We start from the raw sequence: 15,107 nt of genomic DNA, 5'->3' as shown, positions 1-15,107 counted from the left end.
AATCCATATCTTTCATACAACTCTCAACTTATTATATCTACTCTTTTCAAGATAGTTGTCATGTTTCACTTCTCAGGAGTGAATTGACTAATCTTCAAAGTTTAATTTGATTAGATTAATTCACACCATAAATTCCGCTACAACAAAAAAACAACAATGTGTTTATGGAAGCTTCAAGAAATGTGTGGCCGGCTAATCACAAGACTGCACTGAATAGGTTAATCGTTGGAGACAAGACCAAACGAAGAAACACATAATATGGTCAATACTGTCATCGACCAATGCTCAACAATGTTGAACAAAACGTATGTTATAATATACATGTGAAGTAATGAACCAAAGCTCCATTGTTGATATCAAAGTCCACTGTCAAGCTTGATACCAATTGATTTGAACGAGCCTCTGAGTAAGGACGGGGAGAGAGGAGAATAAAATCAAACTCTCAAGATATGCTCGAGTTGTAGAACCTTTTTACACAAATATAATCCTCTACATCTCATTTGTAATAGTTACTACTTACCCTCTGTGATAAATAAGATAGAAATATACATGTAATTTGAAAAAATGGATCTACAAATGGGATTTAACTTCAACCATCGGGTGTCAAACTACTCATCTGGAACATCAGTTTCAGCTTCCCCTTGTTTAATGATTCTACATTTAGGAACCATTTTTTCCAGCATAGATGTGCCTTTAAAGCTAATCATTTGCCAACAAGTTTTTCTGTAGCTGACAAGCTGCAAAAAATACAAACTGCTTAGCAATCAAAGGGAGGATATGATGCACCAGCATAATAACATGCGAAAACAAACCTGATCTGGTGTTAACTCCTCGAATCCAAATTTCTTAGTCCAAATCGACATAGCTTCAACAGCCGCTGGGAGTACAAAGCGTCTCACACCCAAAAATGCAAGCAATTTTTCTATGCAGGAGAACAGCAACTGAAAGTATCCCTGTGAACATTGAAATTATCTTTTATAAGATACACTTCTAATAAGAGAGCTTCTCCTAAATGTAATAGAATGTCTTTTTTTTGTATCTGATACAACCCAGGGAGAACCACACCCCAAAAGATATCTATTGAGGTGGGAGAGCCCAAGGCTATATAAGCCCCAGATCAGCTTCCCATTAAGCCGATGTGGGACTACCGTCCCATACCACACAATAGGGTTATAACAAATCACCACGCTCTGCACTCGTTGTCCTCAACAGCAGTGTGCTAGACCATTTCTAGCCCTGGGTTAACACTGCAAATACCGGCGTCACCATCCATGGCACGACAGACACAAAGGGCGGTGGGTAGCTCTTTTAGTGAATCTTAGCAGGTAATTACAATATTAGATTCCACAAAATTGTTGATTCCTTTGTCAAAGCTTCATTTCTTATTCCATAGATCACTTTAAAGTTTAAAATGAAAAAAGGAACTTCTGTTCAACACGAAAAAGTAAAAAACTAAAAGAACAGGCCAACAATCCAGCCAAAGGTGACACTCTCACAGTGGTCAGCAATTGTTGAGCTCGACTTGTTCAAACTACATCTACCATTTATTCAAGTTCTTCAAAAATACAGCATTGGTAATAAATGACCAAGCAATAAAAGTTGTCTTGCTTCCTGTCGGAAAGCTGTTCATAGATTATGCAACTCTTCTACCAAAAGGCCTAAATGCATATAAATATAAGGCAATACCCTTTCTGAATTTGACCCGTGATTAACTGGCTTTGGAAGATGTAATTCTAGCTAACCTAATAAAGTATTGCAAGAAATTAGCAAAGCAACAAAACATAAAATAACATAAAACAAAAAGGCATACGACAGCAGGAACATCCTGAGAGTAGCTTCGTTGCTATACCTTGCCTTGGCTACCAACACGGGTTGCCACAAGAGGGAGTTCTGCCATATCCTGGCCAAAAATCCGGAGGATCCCTGCTGATATTACTGTTGAGCTGCATTGATCAGCCAAAGAACTTCTTAAGTTATTTGATCATAATAGATTTAAACTATCAAAAGCATTAAGAGAACATACAGCAATACTTACTTTACAGTCAATATAGCGCAATACATGCCCCCAAAGTCTTGGCCCCTAATATTCCTTCTGCAGGAAGCAAGAGAAGGTGTAAAGAAAAAAAACTCATGATTAGACAAATCATGAAACTAAATGGAAAAACCAACACTGAATAACAAGGAGAACAAAGCCTACCCATAAACCATAGAAGGAATGAAGTCACGTCCAGTTACTGAATCAACAATAGGATCGAAACCATCCTGAAAAGTCAACAATGAAAACCTTGATGACAACATTTTTCCTCAAAGCTGATGCATGCAATGAAAGATTTCATCTAGAAATTCTTGAAAGACACTTCCACAGGAAATTGAGAAAATACATGTAATGAATGTCATCTTATTAATGAGGGTAAAATGAAAAGTAAAAAGCTAATCACATCAATTAAATAGTAAATCATCTGAAACTCCACAAACAAAAAGCTGGTTTCGATGAAATAGGAAGTATCAGAACAGCAAATTCAAATGATATACAGATATCACATCATGACATGCTTTCCTGCATTAGCAATTCTGGATGTGCACAGAAGCGCAACAGCAACAATTCTGAATATGTTCATACCATTCACAAAACCAGTCACAGAATGACAAAAGGCACTGACACAAAAAGGAGCATGAGATACATATTTGCCCACCAACCCCAACCCCATAATATGAAGTGGAGAGCAAGCTTTTGGTGATCATCGAAATAAATGATCAGGGATAATGCTTACATGGAAGATAGAAACAGCTTCTGCCAGTAGCCTTCTGGTTTCACGGGAGGAAATTCTGCCACTAAGAAGCCTCCATCTAACATCAAGTTCACCAACAGCAACCAAACTGTTATGTTTTTCCTTCACCCTTGCTGCATCCAAACAAGAATCAAGCAACCTCTCTTCTCCTGAGTTAAGCAAATTTTGCAAGGCAGAATAGATCCTCTTGCAATCCACACTACAGAACCATTTTCCTTTAGGCAATTCCTGTGATGCAACAAGCATTAACTTTTAATGCTAAAAGTCTCAACCCCCTCCCCAACCAAACCGAAAATAATAATTAAAATATATATTGATAAAGGAAAGCGAAAGCAAGTACATAGGTCTAAGAAAAGAACCAATTCATGAAGTAATCTTAAAATGCAAATGCATGCACCTTTAAATCTGCTATCTTGCTTTTCTTCAAGCAGCCAACATGATACTCTTTCTCACACTGAAAAACAAATGACGGATAAAGCATTTCAGTTCATATATTTAGTTGAATAAGACACAGATATAAGGAATGCAGAGGAAAACCTGGTCACAAAGGATGACAGTCCGTGGACCAAAACCAGACTTGCTAAAGTCATAAGCTCTGTAGACAGAAAAGATATGACATACTGGATCAAACTGACAAACCTACGATGCTCGGCCACAATGTGCTCTTAGCCAAACAAAAAATATTACCTGCATAAAACACATGCAATAAATTCTGCCTCTTCTGCATTCTTGACAAAACGAATGCAACGGTTTGTTATTTGCTCAATAGGATCAATGCCGGAGATCCTGCCGGCTGCTAAGGCATTCGTATTGCGCTCCGCAAACTTCTCCCTCTGTAACATGCTTTCACAATACTTGCAGTACCATTTACCACGAGGGATAGTTGATAATGATGCACACTCTGCATAGACCATTGGAATTACACATCAAATGCTTATAGATGAAACATGATATCATGACCAGCACCAGCAAGCAACAGGCCAACATCAACTAAATGGTGTAAAATGTGATATCAAGCAGAACAAAGCGAAAATTTAAATTTACCATTACAAAGTAAGTGCAGTTCAAAACACATTGATGGCTATATATCGTTCATACTAAAGGTGGTTAATTATATCAGTCTACAAGAAACTTAACAGAAGATAATTATCTTTCAGACTCATTTCATAGTGGTGCATAGATCTGATAGAAGGCTCAACTCTTATTTCATAAACGGCAAAGCCAAATCCTCTATATGGTCTAAAAGAACAAAGATTTAAAGACATGGCCAGATGAAGGGCAGGGGAAAGAAGAAGGGTTGCAAACAGCTCCAATTTCTTGTGTTGACTGGACACCGGCCCAAGGAGGCATAGTCAACCTCTGCCATATTTGCTGTATTCCTTCGGCTGCATCAGTCCCATTTTATATGACACACTGCCCTTTTCAGTATGTCCCAAAAAAAATTGAAACCTTTTTCTTTTTGGAAACTACTTAATCTTCACATCCTCATTTTACCCTTAATGACAAGAGTAGTCAGGCTGCTCACCACCACTCACTCAAAAATGAAAGACATGTGGAACTTTTACCACCACTCATTTAAAATAGCGCTTTTGGTACTTTGCATATATTTTTTGACATGAATTACGGGGGGAAATAGGGAAGGTTATAAACTTTGCATATATTTGATCAGGTCTTCTTTAATTTCTTAAACTATGTGCGAAGTCAAACACTGTCACAAGATTAAGGCAGTGGGAGGCTGGGAGCAATATGTACTAAATTACAATTAGCTGAACACAGCTAGTGGAAACTGGACTAACCAAAGAAGATGAAGGTACAAGATTTCAAGTTAACCAACTAGGTGCTGATTCAGCATGTTTCGAGATCTTACAATTTGACAGGTTCGGAAACTAAAGTAGTTCCCATTTAAAAGGTCCAGAAAAAATAACAAAAAATATTATGTACAGGTTCATTGTCAGTCAATAGAACTCACTCCACGTAACAAATCCTTGATTATTATATTTGTTTTTATCATAGTGTTGTCCAGGTCAACTTGTAGGCACCTTGACTGTTCCACCAGGTACCTACTACCTCCTACGAACGCTGGTACCAGGTAACTCTGTTCCACTGGACTAGTATTTTAGTATCCGTTGGGATTTGAACCCTAGTCTCCAAGGTCCCCCCCACCCCCCATAATTGACCACTAGGCCACATACCCTTGGGTGTCACTTAACTAATCCTTGTTCCAGCTCTGAATCATTTAATTTTTTTTATGGGGGGGAGGTGGTGCTCCGAAGTGCAGGTGATATGTCATTTAAGGATTTCAGAGATTTGACTAACTAATGAACCAACTCTACATCAACTTTCAAGATTTTATGCCTTTGTATTCTCTAAAACTTTTCTAACAAAGCTATAAATAGTTTTCAGAAAACTATATGGCTGCAACCTCAATCATGAACAAGTATAGTAGCCAAATTCAGTCTAGGATTCCTCATTAAAAATTTAATGGCCAGTTGATGAAGAGCTATACCAAGTAGAAATTCAACGTGAAGATGTTATTTCTTAAATCTAAATCGGTGTAGCAAGTCTGCTGCTACTAGGGTAACTACATACGAATAAATGAGCATCTGAATAGAAATTAGCCACAGCAGAAAACTGCCTACCGTTCTTATCAACGGAAGCTTCAACATAGATAGACCCTAACTTTTGAAACTTCTCATTTAAGATGTGATGGCCCACAGGCTTCACATCATTAACAGTTCAATATAAATGTATATAACAGATTGAAAGTAGATTCGACTTTAAGTTTTTTTTTTCCGATAAGGTAAGGTTTATTGACGAAGTACCAAGTACCAAAATCAAAAGTTACAAAAGACTGCTGGGAATATCCATACAGTCAATTACAACATCTCCCTAGCAAGAATTGATAGTCAAATATTACTAGAGTTAATTAAATTCACAATTACGAGCTATTTCCTGAACTCAGCCTGTGTCCCCATCCTGAAATCAGCTACAGTAAATTAGGTTCTTATTCACTTAGTCCTATCTTACCTCCATTCAACCCAACCACCCTCACCTCAGAAAACCCAAGAAAGGGAAGAAAGGAAAGCAATACGATGCATTGATGATCAAACAGAACATGGTGAACTCAATCATCATTCACCAGGGAAAAAGAAGAGAAGAAGAAAGTATCTTGTATAATATTGAAACTGTCAATCAAGAAAAATCCAACTTTTACCTTTATGGAAAGCCCTAGGACATCCATCACAAAGCACTAGTTTACCACCATCTGCGCATATGATGCACAAGTCATCACTGTCTTTAACTGAAGACTTGCGGCCTTTTAATAGAGATATAGCAAATTCATGTAGCGAAACTCCATTAGACGTGTAAATATACCCATAACTGCAGCAGACATTGACAAAGTCAAGTACCCACGTTAGAACTGCATCAGCAGAACTAGGTTTTGCTTAAAGTCATTAATGATACATATTCTTTGAACGAGAGATGAAAAGTTCGATGAAGACTAACGGTTTTTTGCGCGATGCCCAACCTGCATGAGCTTCAAACTGAGATGGACTAACCTAACCATAAAACGAAATGCCATCAGAATATCTCTCAGGACAATTGGGGAGACACTAAGCTAGGGGTTGTACCTCAGTATTGCAGCAAGAACAGAATATACCAGATCCCTTCTTATAACCAACAAGCAATTTCTGCCAATTACAAACAACCAATTAACGATATCAACAAAATAAAGCAGAGAAAAAAATCCAGTGTATACAATGGATCAACGACTATATTTAAAAAGTGGTAAAGGAGATGCTCAGCAACCTTTCCACGAGAATAATAAGCTACTTCAGTTCCTTCAGGCAGTCCACCTTCCTCAAAAACCAATCTATGCATCTTTTGATCCCTGAACACAGTGATATCACAGAACCAAGCAATATAAGTAACATTGCTATCCGAAGAATTCACAATTAGTATAAGCAATACAGAAGACAAGTACCAACCTTTTTGTCATTTTCCATTGGGTCCTAGAGTGCACCGAGACACCAGGCGAAGCAACTTTCGAATCCTTAGAAACTACAACTGATTTTAACAGTCTGACATAAACATAAAAGCCACCATATGAGTTAGAGGTAATTTATTAGAAAAAGCTCTAATGACAAATTCAGTAATATTCACCAACTTTTCTGAGATGTTTCCCTGCATGCTGTTTCTGAATGAACTGCACATTATATTAGTTTCATCCAACTTTGGAGCAAAAACTGGCTTCGTTACCCTTGAAGGACCAAGTAAAAGTAGGTTATAAGAAGAGACAACAAAAAAAGAACTATATTTTCACTTCGTAAAATAAGAAAAATAAACAGAAGAACAATAAGGGAAATAGCACACTTATTTGGTGTCTTCCACTTCTTTCTGGAGAGAGTATGCGCTGAAGGAGACTGTCTACTCGAATGATTTATCGCGACCCTTAATATGCAAATAAAACAGCATCAGCACATGTTCATAAACCCACTTTACTCACATTGAGCAAAAGTTCAATGACCACAAATATCAAGCAGAATCAATTAACTATATTTTTTTGACAAAGAATCAATTAACTATATTGATACTAACTTTTTCTTTTTCCTGCCCTTAATGCTTCTTAGCGAAACAGACATATTTGAAGTTCCGGAGGAATTTAAGTTCAGAACTGGCTCAAACACCCTAAATTTGGGAAAAAGAAAAAAAACAAGATTAAGAACGATTATTATAACAAAAAAGAAAGACTGATAAGATATTCAAGTATGCAAACCAAAAAACAACAAATTTGCCAGATGACCATCTCTTCGAAAGGACACATGCATTACTAATTAAACAAATAGAGGAACCAACAGCCAACAGAAAGAACTCAACAATAAAAGAACAAGACTGGAAGCTAATCACACCCTGCTTAGTCATCAAAGAAAGTCTAAATCCATGACAAGTATCGTGTCTTCAACCACTTACCACTTCTGTTTTTCTATAATAATTCTATCTGATAAACTGGTGAGCTAAAATCACAAAGCAGTTCACTTTCATTGGTCAAAATAACATATTCTGGACCAGCTGCAACCAATATATCTGAGAAAGATGTACAGTACTATGGTACTCTCTGACACTCTTGGAAAGCAATGTGTCACTTTTTATCTTCTTTCTTTTTTGGATACCTGGGCCTGGGCCAACTTGTGGTGCACATTGACTGTTCCACTGGTTACATGCTACCTCTTATGTCTCTCTTTATTCCTCAGAAACTTTTCATAATTATCAATAATATTCTTTTTCATGTGTTGAGGTGCTTGACTATCTCATCTAAAAGCTTAAGGAGAGATCATACTTTTATTTGTTTAAAATTATATCTTCAACACGCTCCTTCATGTGAGGCTTTAATGCTTTTTCATGGGTCAAGCATGTAAAATTCTTTTTGATAATGAGTGGAAGTGAAACTTGAAGTAAAGATCTAACCTGTTCTGATGCCATGTTACATTTTTTAACATGGTATTAGAGCAAGACTAATCCTTAATCTTGACTTCCTATATTGGGTCTCCATGTTATATTATCCACACACCAAATGTCCAATCATGTGCGTCTATTGATTTTAAGCGTCCAAATTGGTTTGTGGGAATTAGGTGTTTCTCCTTATGAGAGGTGTTTAAGTATCTCACAATTCACATTGGTCTTGGGTAATCGTCATCTTATTAGGCAGCTTTTGGGGTTGAGTAAAACTCAATATTCATTTTCTCAACATCAGGGCTTTGGAGGGTCCTTTATCAGAAACTACAAACTATAGATTATCTTACTATTACACATAACATATATTTAAGTGATGTCTTGATTTTTTAAATACAATTAGGAATAATCTATTTGACACAGCGTATAGGTTAACCTTGGTTTTCTCAACACAATTTTGGATATCTATTAGTAACAAACAATACAACTGATTGTTAATACTTGTCTTATGCAACTGTCTGCTGACATTTCTGATAACTTTAACCCAACCAATATTGTTTCTCTCAAAGTCTTAAATAAAAATAAAAAAAAAACTACCGTGTTTAAGTTGTTGATCCGCTTTGCTCTTCAAAAAAACTTGCTAAACCAATTCTATTGAAACTTGCTAAACCAATTCTATTGTGCTCTTTAGTTTCATTTCATGTAAAATTTTATGTGGTTTTACAGTTCTACTGACAAAGAAAGATGGGAAGGAGCATGTACTGAAGAAGTGGGTCATGCTAGTCTATAGAACAATAGAAGCACTATGGTGATGCATAGTAGACCTACACATCATGTCTTTTTGAAACTAAAAAAAGAAAAAAAGACATGATGTGTAAGATCTACTATGCATCACTATCATGTCTTCCAATCCCATTACAGTGGCATATCCAGAATTGAGTTTATGGGTTCTAGATTCGATAAAATGCAACTTATTGGGTTGAAAATAAATTAATATTAAGTGTGTAACACAGACTCACAAAATAACACGATTTTGGGTTCCGCCAACCCCGAATTAGAAATATTGCTCCGTCCCTAGATCCAAACTTTTAAATTGTTGCCTAAATCCTAAAATCTACATTGGTGCTAAACTGATCTTAAGAATCAGGCTCCACTACAGCACAAAAGAAAAAGGAACAAACAGCAGCAATAAGATCATGAGACTTTAAAAGAAAAACATACCCATTTTCAGTGTTTATCGACTGTGTTGGAGTGGCTTCTGATCTTAAGGAAACTATGCATGAATCACAAAGTTGTTCATCATTTCCAGCTAGTGTTGCAACAAAAGACCCTAGCAATAGCAGTAAGCACGTATCTTTTAATTACCATTGTAAGAGAACATGTCTCTATATTCAAGTTTGCATGAGAAAACTCACCCTTGCAATCCCGACAAAAGAGACTTTTCTTCACAGGAACTGGACCGATGACACTCTGAATTGTTTCTTCTAATGTTTTCAAGGAACCTTTTCTACACTCTTTGACCACGTCGAGGAGGCTCTTGCCATTTTCTAGGCAGATATACTCTGATGCACGTCTGTAAGAATTACACGCATGGATCTCAAATTTGCTAGGAGGGACAACCTAACATTGCGAATGTGAAATAGTAAAGTCCATTAAGATTACTGTTTATTAAGACGACTAAAGTAGTAAAGTGTGATAAAAGGAAGTAAGAGAAATAGAAAAAACTAAATACTCACTGTAGCTCCCTTGCACAGTTCACAAGAACAAAGGATTCCAGTATCTTTAATTGTTCCTCGGAGTGGAATTCCCTACAATTAAGACAATATTAACCTAAAGATGAAAGACATAACTACTGAATCCATCAAAGCATTTAAAAATAGGAACAGAAAACAGGGTGCAGCAGTTGCGAGACAAACCCGCAAAGATTCAATCCGCTCCGCATAATTTAATTTTCATTTTTAACTGAGTTAGATACCAAAAATGAAACTCATAGTGTCATACACAATGTGAATCTAGGCTAGTCGGGTCAGTAGGTGTCATATGCCAAAAGAAACTGGAAGTGGATCAACAGCAAGTTTCATGAGCCTTCATGTAGTTACAAAATTAATGATTTAATAAATTTGGCATGCATGCTGCCGACTGAAAAGGATTAGCATGAATGCCGCCTTTAGAAATTTATGCACATACACATTTAACGAAAAGAAACTGGAAGCAGATTGACAGAAAGTTACATGATATAGCCTTAGCCTTTATGTAGTTAAAAAATTAATGGTTTTATAAATTTAGAACAGGTACTGCCGATAAAAAAGAATAGCATGAATGATGCATTTAGAAATTTATGCATACACTCACTCTCCCCCTTCGTGGCACTGTGCGACAATTGAAGCCATATCCAACCAAAAGAAGAATATTATCCAACCGCATTTTTTGTAAATTTAGCATCTCTAGTAATTTTAGTAAAACTTACCTGTTCACCCCTTAGCTTGCTTTTTTGGTGTTATGATATTAAAGTGATTTCCGTTTCATAATACCAAAGTGATGAAACAGGTTTTCATTTTTTTTCTTCTAGACAACTACTTACTGAGATTAGTTATGCTGCTTCAACGTTTTGAACTGATTGGCTTATTTTCAATAATTGAGGTAACTCCTTTTCTTAACTAGTATAATTGAAGGGCAACTCTATACAAATAAGCAGAGAATCTAGAACTGCCTCTAATGCTATTCTCATTTCTCCAATATCCTGTCATGGGGAACTTGAACATAACGAATTAATCAAGTTTGGTACTTTGAGTAGCAAATATCACTAAAGGACTAGCTCCGGCAAATTCAAATCAAAATAAAAAGAGTATCTAATACAAAAGGAAACAGAATATTAGCCACATTGTAAAAGAATGATACCTTCTTCCCACCATTGTAGAAAACAGGATAGCCTTCCAGTAAACCAGTCTCGAACAGCTCCTTCACCGTTTCAGGTATTACCGTAATTGAAATCTTCTTCGACATTTTCATTTCTAGTTTCTTCGTAGGTGTACCAGACATAACTACACCACTTCTCTCATCAACTTCACCTCCAGAATTTCCATTCGTAATCTCCAACAGCTCCCTCTTCCTCCCCAAAGCGGACCGTGTAAACCGCTTACTCCTCGACTCTTCTTTCACTTCAACCTCCACAACATCACCGTTATTCGCTGAAATTCCTAAATTACCTTTCGTCACATCCATATTTTTAACTTTACCACTTGAATTTCGGTTTGAATCTGCCGTCTTCCGCCTCTTGTTCCTCCTGTATACAACGACGCCGTTACTACCACTAACCTTAACCTGAGGTTCGTCCGGCTTACGCCGGTTCAGATCACCGGTTTCCGGTTCGGATTCTGGTACCCGATATTGAGCCGGCGGTTTTTCCTCCGCCGGCGATGAGATGTCAAATTCACGGTTTGTTTTTGCCGTCATTGGTTCTGATGTGTTCCGATTAGTGTGAACACAACAACAGCAACTCAAGGAGAGAGAACTGAACTATGGATCTGTAAAAGATGAGAAAATTCAGAAGCATGAAATCGGTGTTTCAGCTGAGGAACAGTATTTATATAACCCTTCGGCCGATGGAACAAGGAAGACGAAAGGGGATTGGAGAGTTAAGAAGTTGCAAGTGAGAAATCGGAGTTATTTTTGTAATCCATTTTATTTTATTGGAATACCAAAAATACCCCTAATCAAATTTGATTCCTAGAGCCAAACTCTCCTAAAATTGTTCTTCTAGCCGAGTGTCTCTTTGAAACAATCTCTCTATCACCATGAGGTAATGGCAATGTATTAACGTTTGTGTATATATGAATTTTTCATGATTCGTAAAAATTAGAAATTTCATAAATAGCCACTAAAAATAACTTAATTAGGCTTCATAACTATAGTTTGTTATTTACGATTGATAGTTACATGTTAGCGGGAGGAGAGAGACGAGCGATAGAGGGCAGAAAGTGAAGAGGTGAATTGTATTTGTATATTTGACGAATAATATATGTATGTCTGGTAGATAATTGTATATATGTAACTGATATACATATATATTTGTATATTTGGCGAGCGAGATTGGGAGAGGGAGGAGAGAAGCGAGTGAGATTGAGAGAGGGAGGAGAGACGTGAGCGAGAGAGGGAAAATAGGCGAATTATACTTGTATATCTGTCATATATAATTGTATATGTATATGTATAATTTGTATTTGTATATGCATAAGAGAGGAGAGAGAAACACAGTTATAGCTAAAAAGAGGTTGTGGATGATAATTAATTCAAATTATAGCTATATTAGCTAATTAGCTAGTATATATTCTCTAATCGTATAATTTCCCAAAAAAAACTCAAGAACTTACCGGATGGATAAATCATAATTCATAGTAAAGTATATGTCATTAAAAGGTCCTTTTAAAATTTATAATATTAAATAATTGAATTTTAGTATAATTAAAAAAAATATGGAGTATATTGTATATGTAAATATTTTTTAATATAATCTTTACGCATGGTATATACAATCTCTTCACATCAAATGTGTAATTTTCAGTTAGATGATCGAGAAAATAAAACAACATTATTACTTTGAATCAGTTAATTGATCAATGTCATTAGTAATCATATTATCATGTTTCGATTTTATAAGTATTATTTGATATTTTTTTCGCAAAAAACTTATGCAACAATACTCACTTATGTATCAATATCATAATGAATTGGGATAAGAGTCTGAAAAATACCCCAACTTTGGTCGGATTTGTTGTTGATACTAAACTTTCATGAGGACCTATTACCTCCCTAGACTATTTAATACCGTGTTTTAAACATATATATTTGCCTACGTGGACATAAAAAATAATGCAAAATTATAAATAGAAATGTGTCCACGTGGGCACATATATACTTTTAAAATACACTATTAAATAGTTCATGGGGTAAAAAATACGATATTAAATAGTCTAAGGAGGTAATAGGTCCTTATGAAAGTTTAATATCGCAACAACAGATCCGATCAAAGTTGGGATATTTTTCAGACCCTTATCCCTAATGAATTCAAGTCTTATCTCAATATTTTGAATCCAAATTCAAAAATTGATTATATTTAGCAGAAAGTAAATAGATTAAAATAATTATTCTTGCCATAAATGATATGTCCCTTTGTAATTGAAATAAGAAAAAAAAATTATATGTGAATAATTACACAACGATTCATACGTTACGTAACAACAATACAACATATTTTAAGTAACAATCAAAACATATTAGTGTGAGCATTCGTCATTTATTTTTAAATGGAGGTTTTCATTGTTACGTAAAAACGAAATTTAACAATACAATACAACATATTTTAAGTAACAATCAAAACAAATATTGTAGTAATGGTAACGATACAATACAATACAATGGGTAACAATGATCCAAACATATTAGTGTGAGCATTCGTCATTTATTTTATTTTATCCAATACGAAATATTTACTTTTAAGAACTAGTCACACAGAGATTATTTATTAATCGAAATTATTGTATAAAGTATTTTTAAAAATATATATATACACTTCGAAAGTAAATTTTAAAGCTTATACGTCATAACCGTAGGTATAGTTTACACCAATGAAACTTCACTAATTCAAATGTTCAACTATTTTTTTTAAATTAAGCTTTTCTCATGATTTCTTGTTAATTTTTATTAGATAGCAAATAAAAAATATTAGGGGTTACTTTGAGATATGTCAAGTGATCCTTTTCTTCAATATTTATTTATGTCCAATTAATAGCCATGAATTTGATTTAACTTTCGTTTACTATTATAGTATTCTGAATTTTTATTGTTTCTCATTCGATATTAGGTACATACATATTTTTTTTGACTAATTTGAATCGATGGTGTATAAGGTCTATAGTAGGGGGAAGCATTAAAAAAAATCATTCATAGAATTCGAAGATGAAAGTCTGATTAAAGATAAAATGATCTCGTTGCAAGTAATGATAGTTATAATATATAGAGTTAGATTTCAAAAAAACCAGATCCATCAAAGGCAACAAGTTTCATGATATTATTTGAACGCACAAGAACAACCGCCAAATGGTGATAAATTGTATCCCATTCATTGGCTGTGATATGTAACTGAAAATACACACCATCAACACTAGGAAAAGTTGTTACTTCATGCACTTTTTTAAATTGATAATTGTGATTTTTTTTTTTTTTTATTGTACTCATTCAAAGCAAATTTTGCAATTTCAATCACTTTAGGATCTTTTGGATCAACATCTTGCATAAGTTTGATATTTTTCAAATCATTTTTTGCGGAAGAAATATGCAAGAAAGTAGAAAAAAACACTAGGATCAAGAACATTGTAAGGGGAAAAGAGTTGAATTTCAAAGCCATTTTTTTCTTTTATGAAGAAAAAATTTTAAGGAGTGATTTACACTAATTGATGTAGGTTTGTATTTATAGGGAAATTTACTTGTATAGGTCAAATGAGATAAGATTGTTGTTATAATTACTTTGACTAAATTAAATGTCATAGTCTTCTTTTTTTAGAGTCAACCTATAAAAATTTTAACTAATATTTTATGACGTATTTTTTTCATCATATTGATATGCAAAATATTGTAATTTATTGTACTTATAGTATAGTTTTTGAATATTTAATTTTTTTTTGTTTAAAATATAGTATTAATATAATCTAATTTAACTTTGAAAATTAGTCAAATTGACTTTCAAAAAGCGCAATATAACAAATAAAAGTGGACGGAAAGAGTATTTTTCTTGTCTTTATTATTGATAGCAATAAATAGCAATATATATATATTAAAATTAGTCAATATACATTTATACAACACAAGTTC

The 15,107-nt window shown here is 34.8% G+C and overlaps 1 protein-coding gene across 2 annotated transcripts; it reads right to left on the bottom strand.

Annotated features, from left to right (window-relative positions):
- Nucleotides 1–441: 441 nt before the first annotated feature.
- Nucleotides 442–11,885, bottom strand: LOC125864788 (uncharacterized). Of its 2 annotated transcripts, XM_049544855.1 has the most exons (21): nucleotides 11,139–11,885; nucleotides 9,977–10,048; nucleotides 9,656–9,860; nucleotides 9,462–9,570; nucleotides 7,389–7,478; nucleotides 7,164–7,241; nucleotides 6,958–7,050; nucleotides 6,779–6,871; nucleotides 6,600–6,681; nucleotides 6,422–6,481; nucleotides 6,297–6,349; nucleotides 6,004–6,170; nucleotides 3,477–3,690; nucleotides 3,327–3,384; nucleotides 3,187–3,243; nucleotides 2,772–3,017; nucleotides 2,198–2,262; nucleotides 2,036–2,092; nucleotides 1,850–1,943; nucleotides 813–953; nucleotides 442–737 (listed from the first exon to the last, which is right to left on the bottom strand). In XM_049544855.1, exons 1-21 carry the CDS (start codon nucleotides 11,691–11,693, stop codon nucleotides 609–611), a joined length of 2,718 nt encoding a protein of 905 aa, XP_049400812.1. In that variant the 5' UTR covers nucleotides 11,694–11,885; the 3' UTR covers nucleotides 442–608. The 2 variants fall into 2 exon arrangements, with proteins under 2 accessions (XP_049400812.1, XP_049400813.1); XM_049544856.1 differs by lacking the exon at nucleotides 7,389–7,478.
- Between the last annotated feature and the right edge of the window lie 3,222 nt (nucleotides 11,886–15,107).

Source organism: Solanum stenotomum, chromosome 5 (genome assembly GCF_019186545.1).
Source record: "Solanum stenotomum isolate F172 chromosome 5, ASM1918654v1, whole genome shotgun sequence".
Taxonomy (NCBI): domain Eukaryota; kingdom Viridiplantae; phylum Streptophyta; class Magnoliopsida; order Solanales; family Solanaceae; genus Solanum; species Solanum stenotomum.
This window is presented reverse-complemented; position numbering and strand designations above follow the sequence as displayed.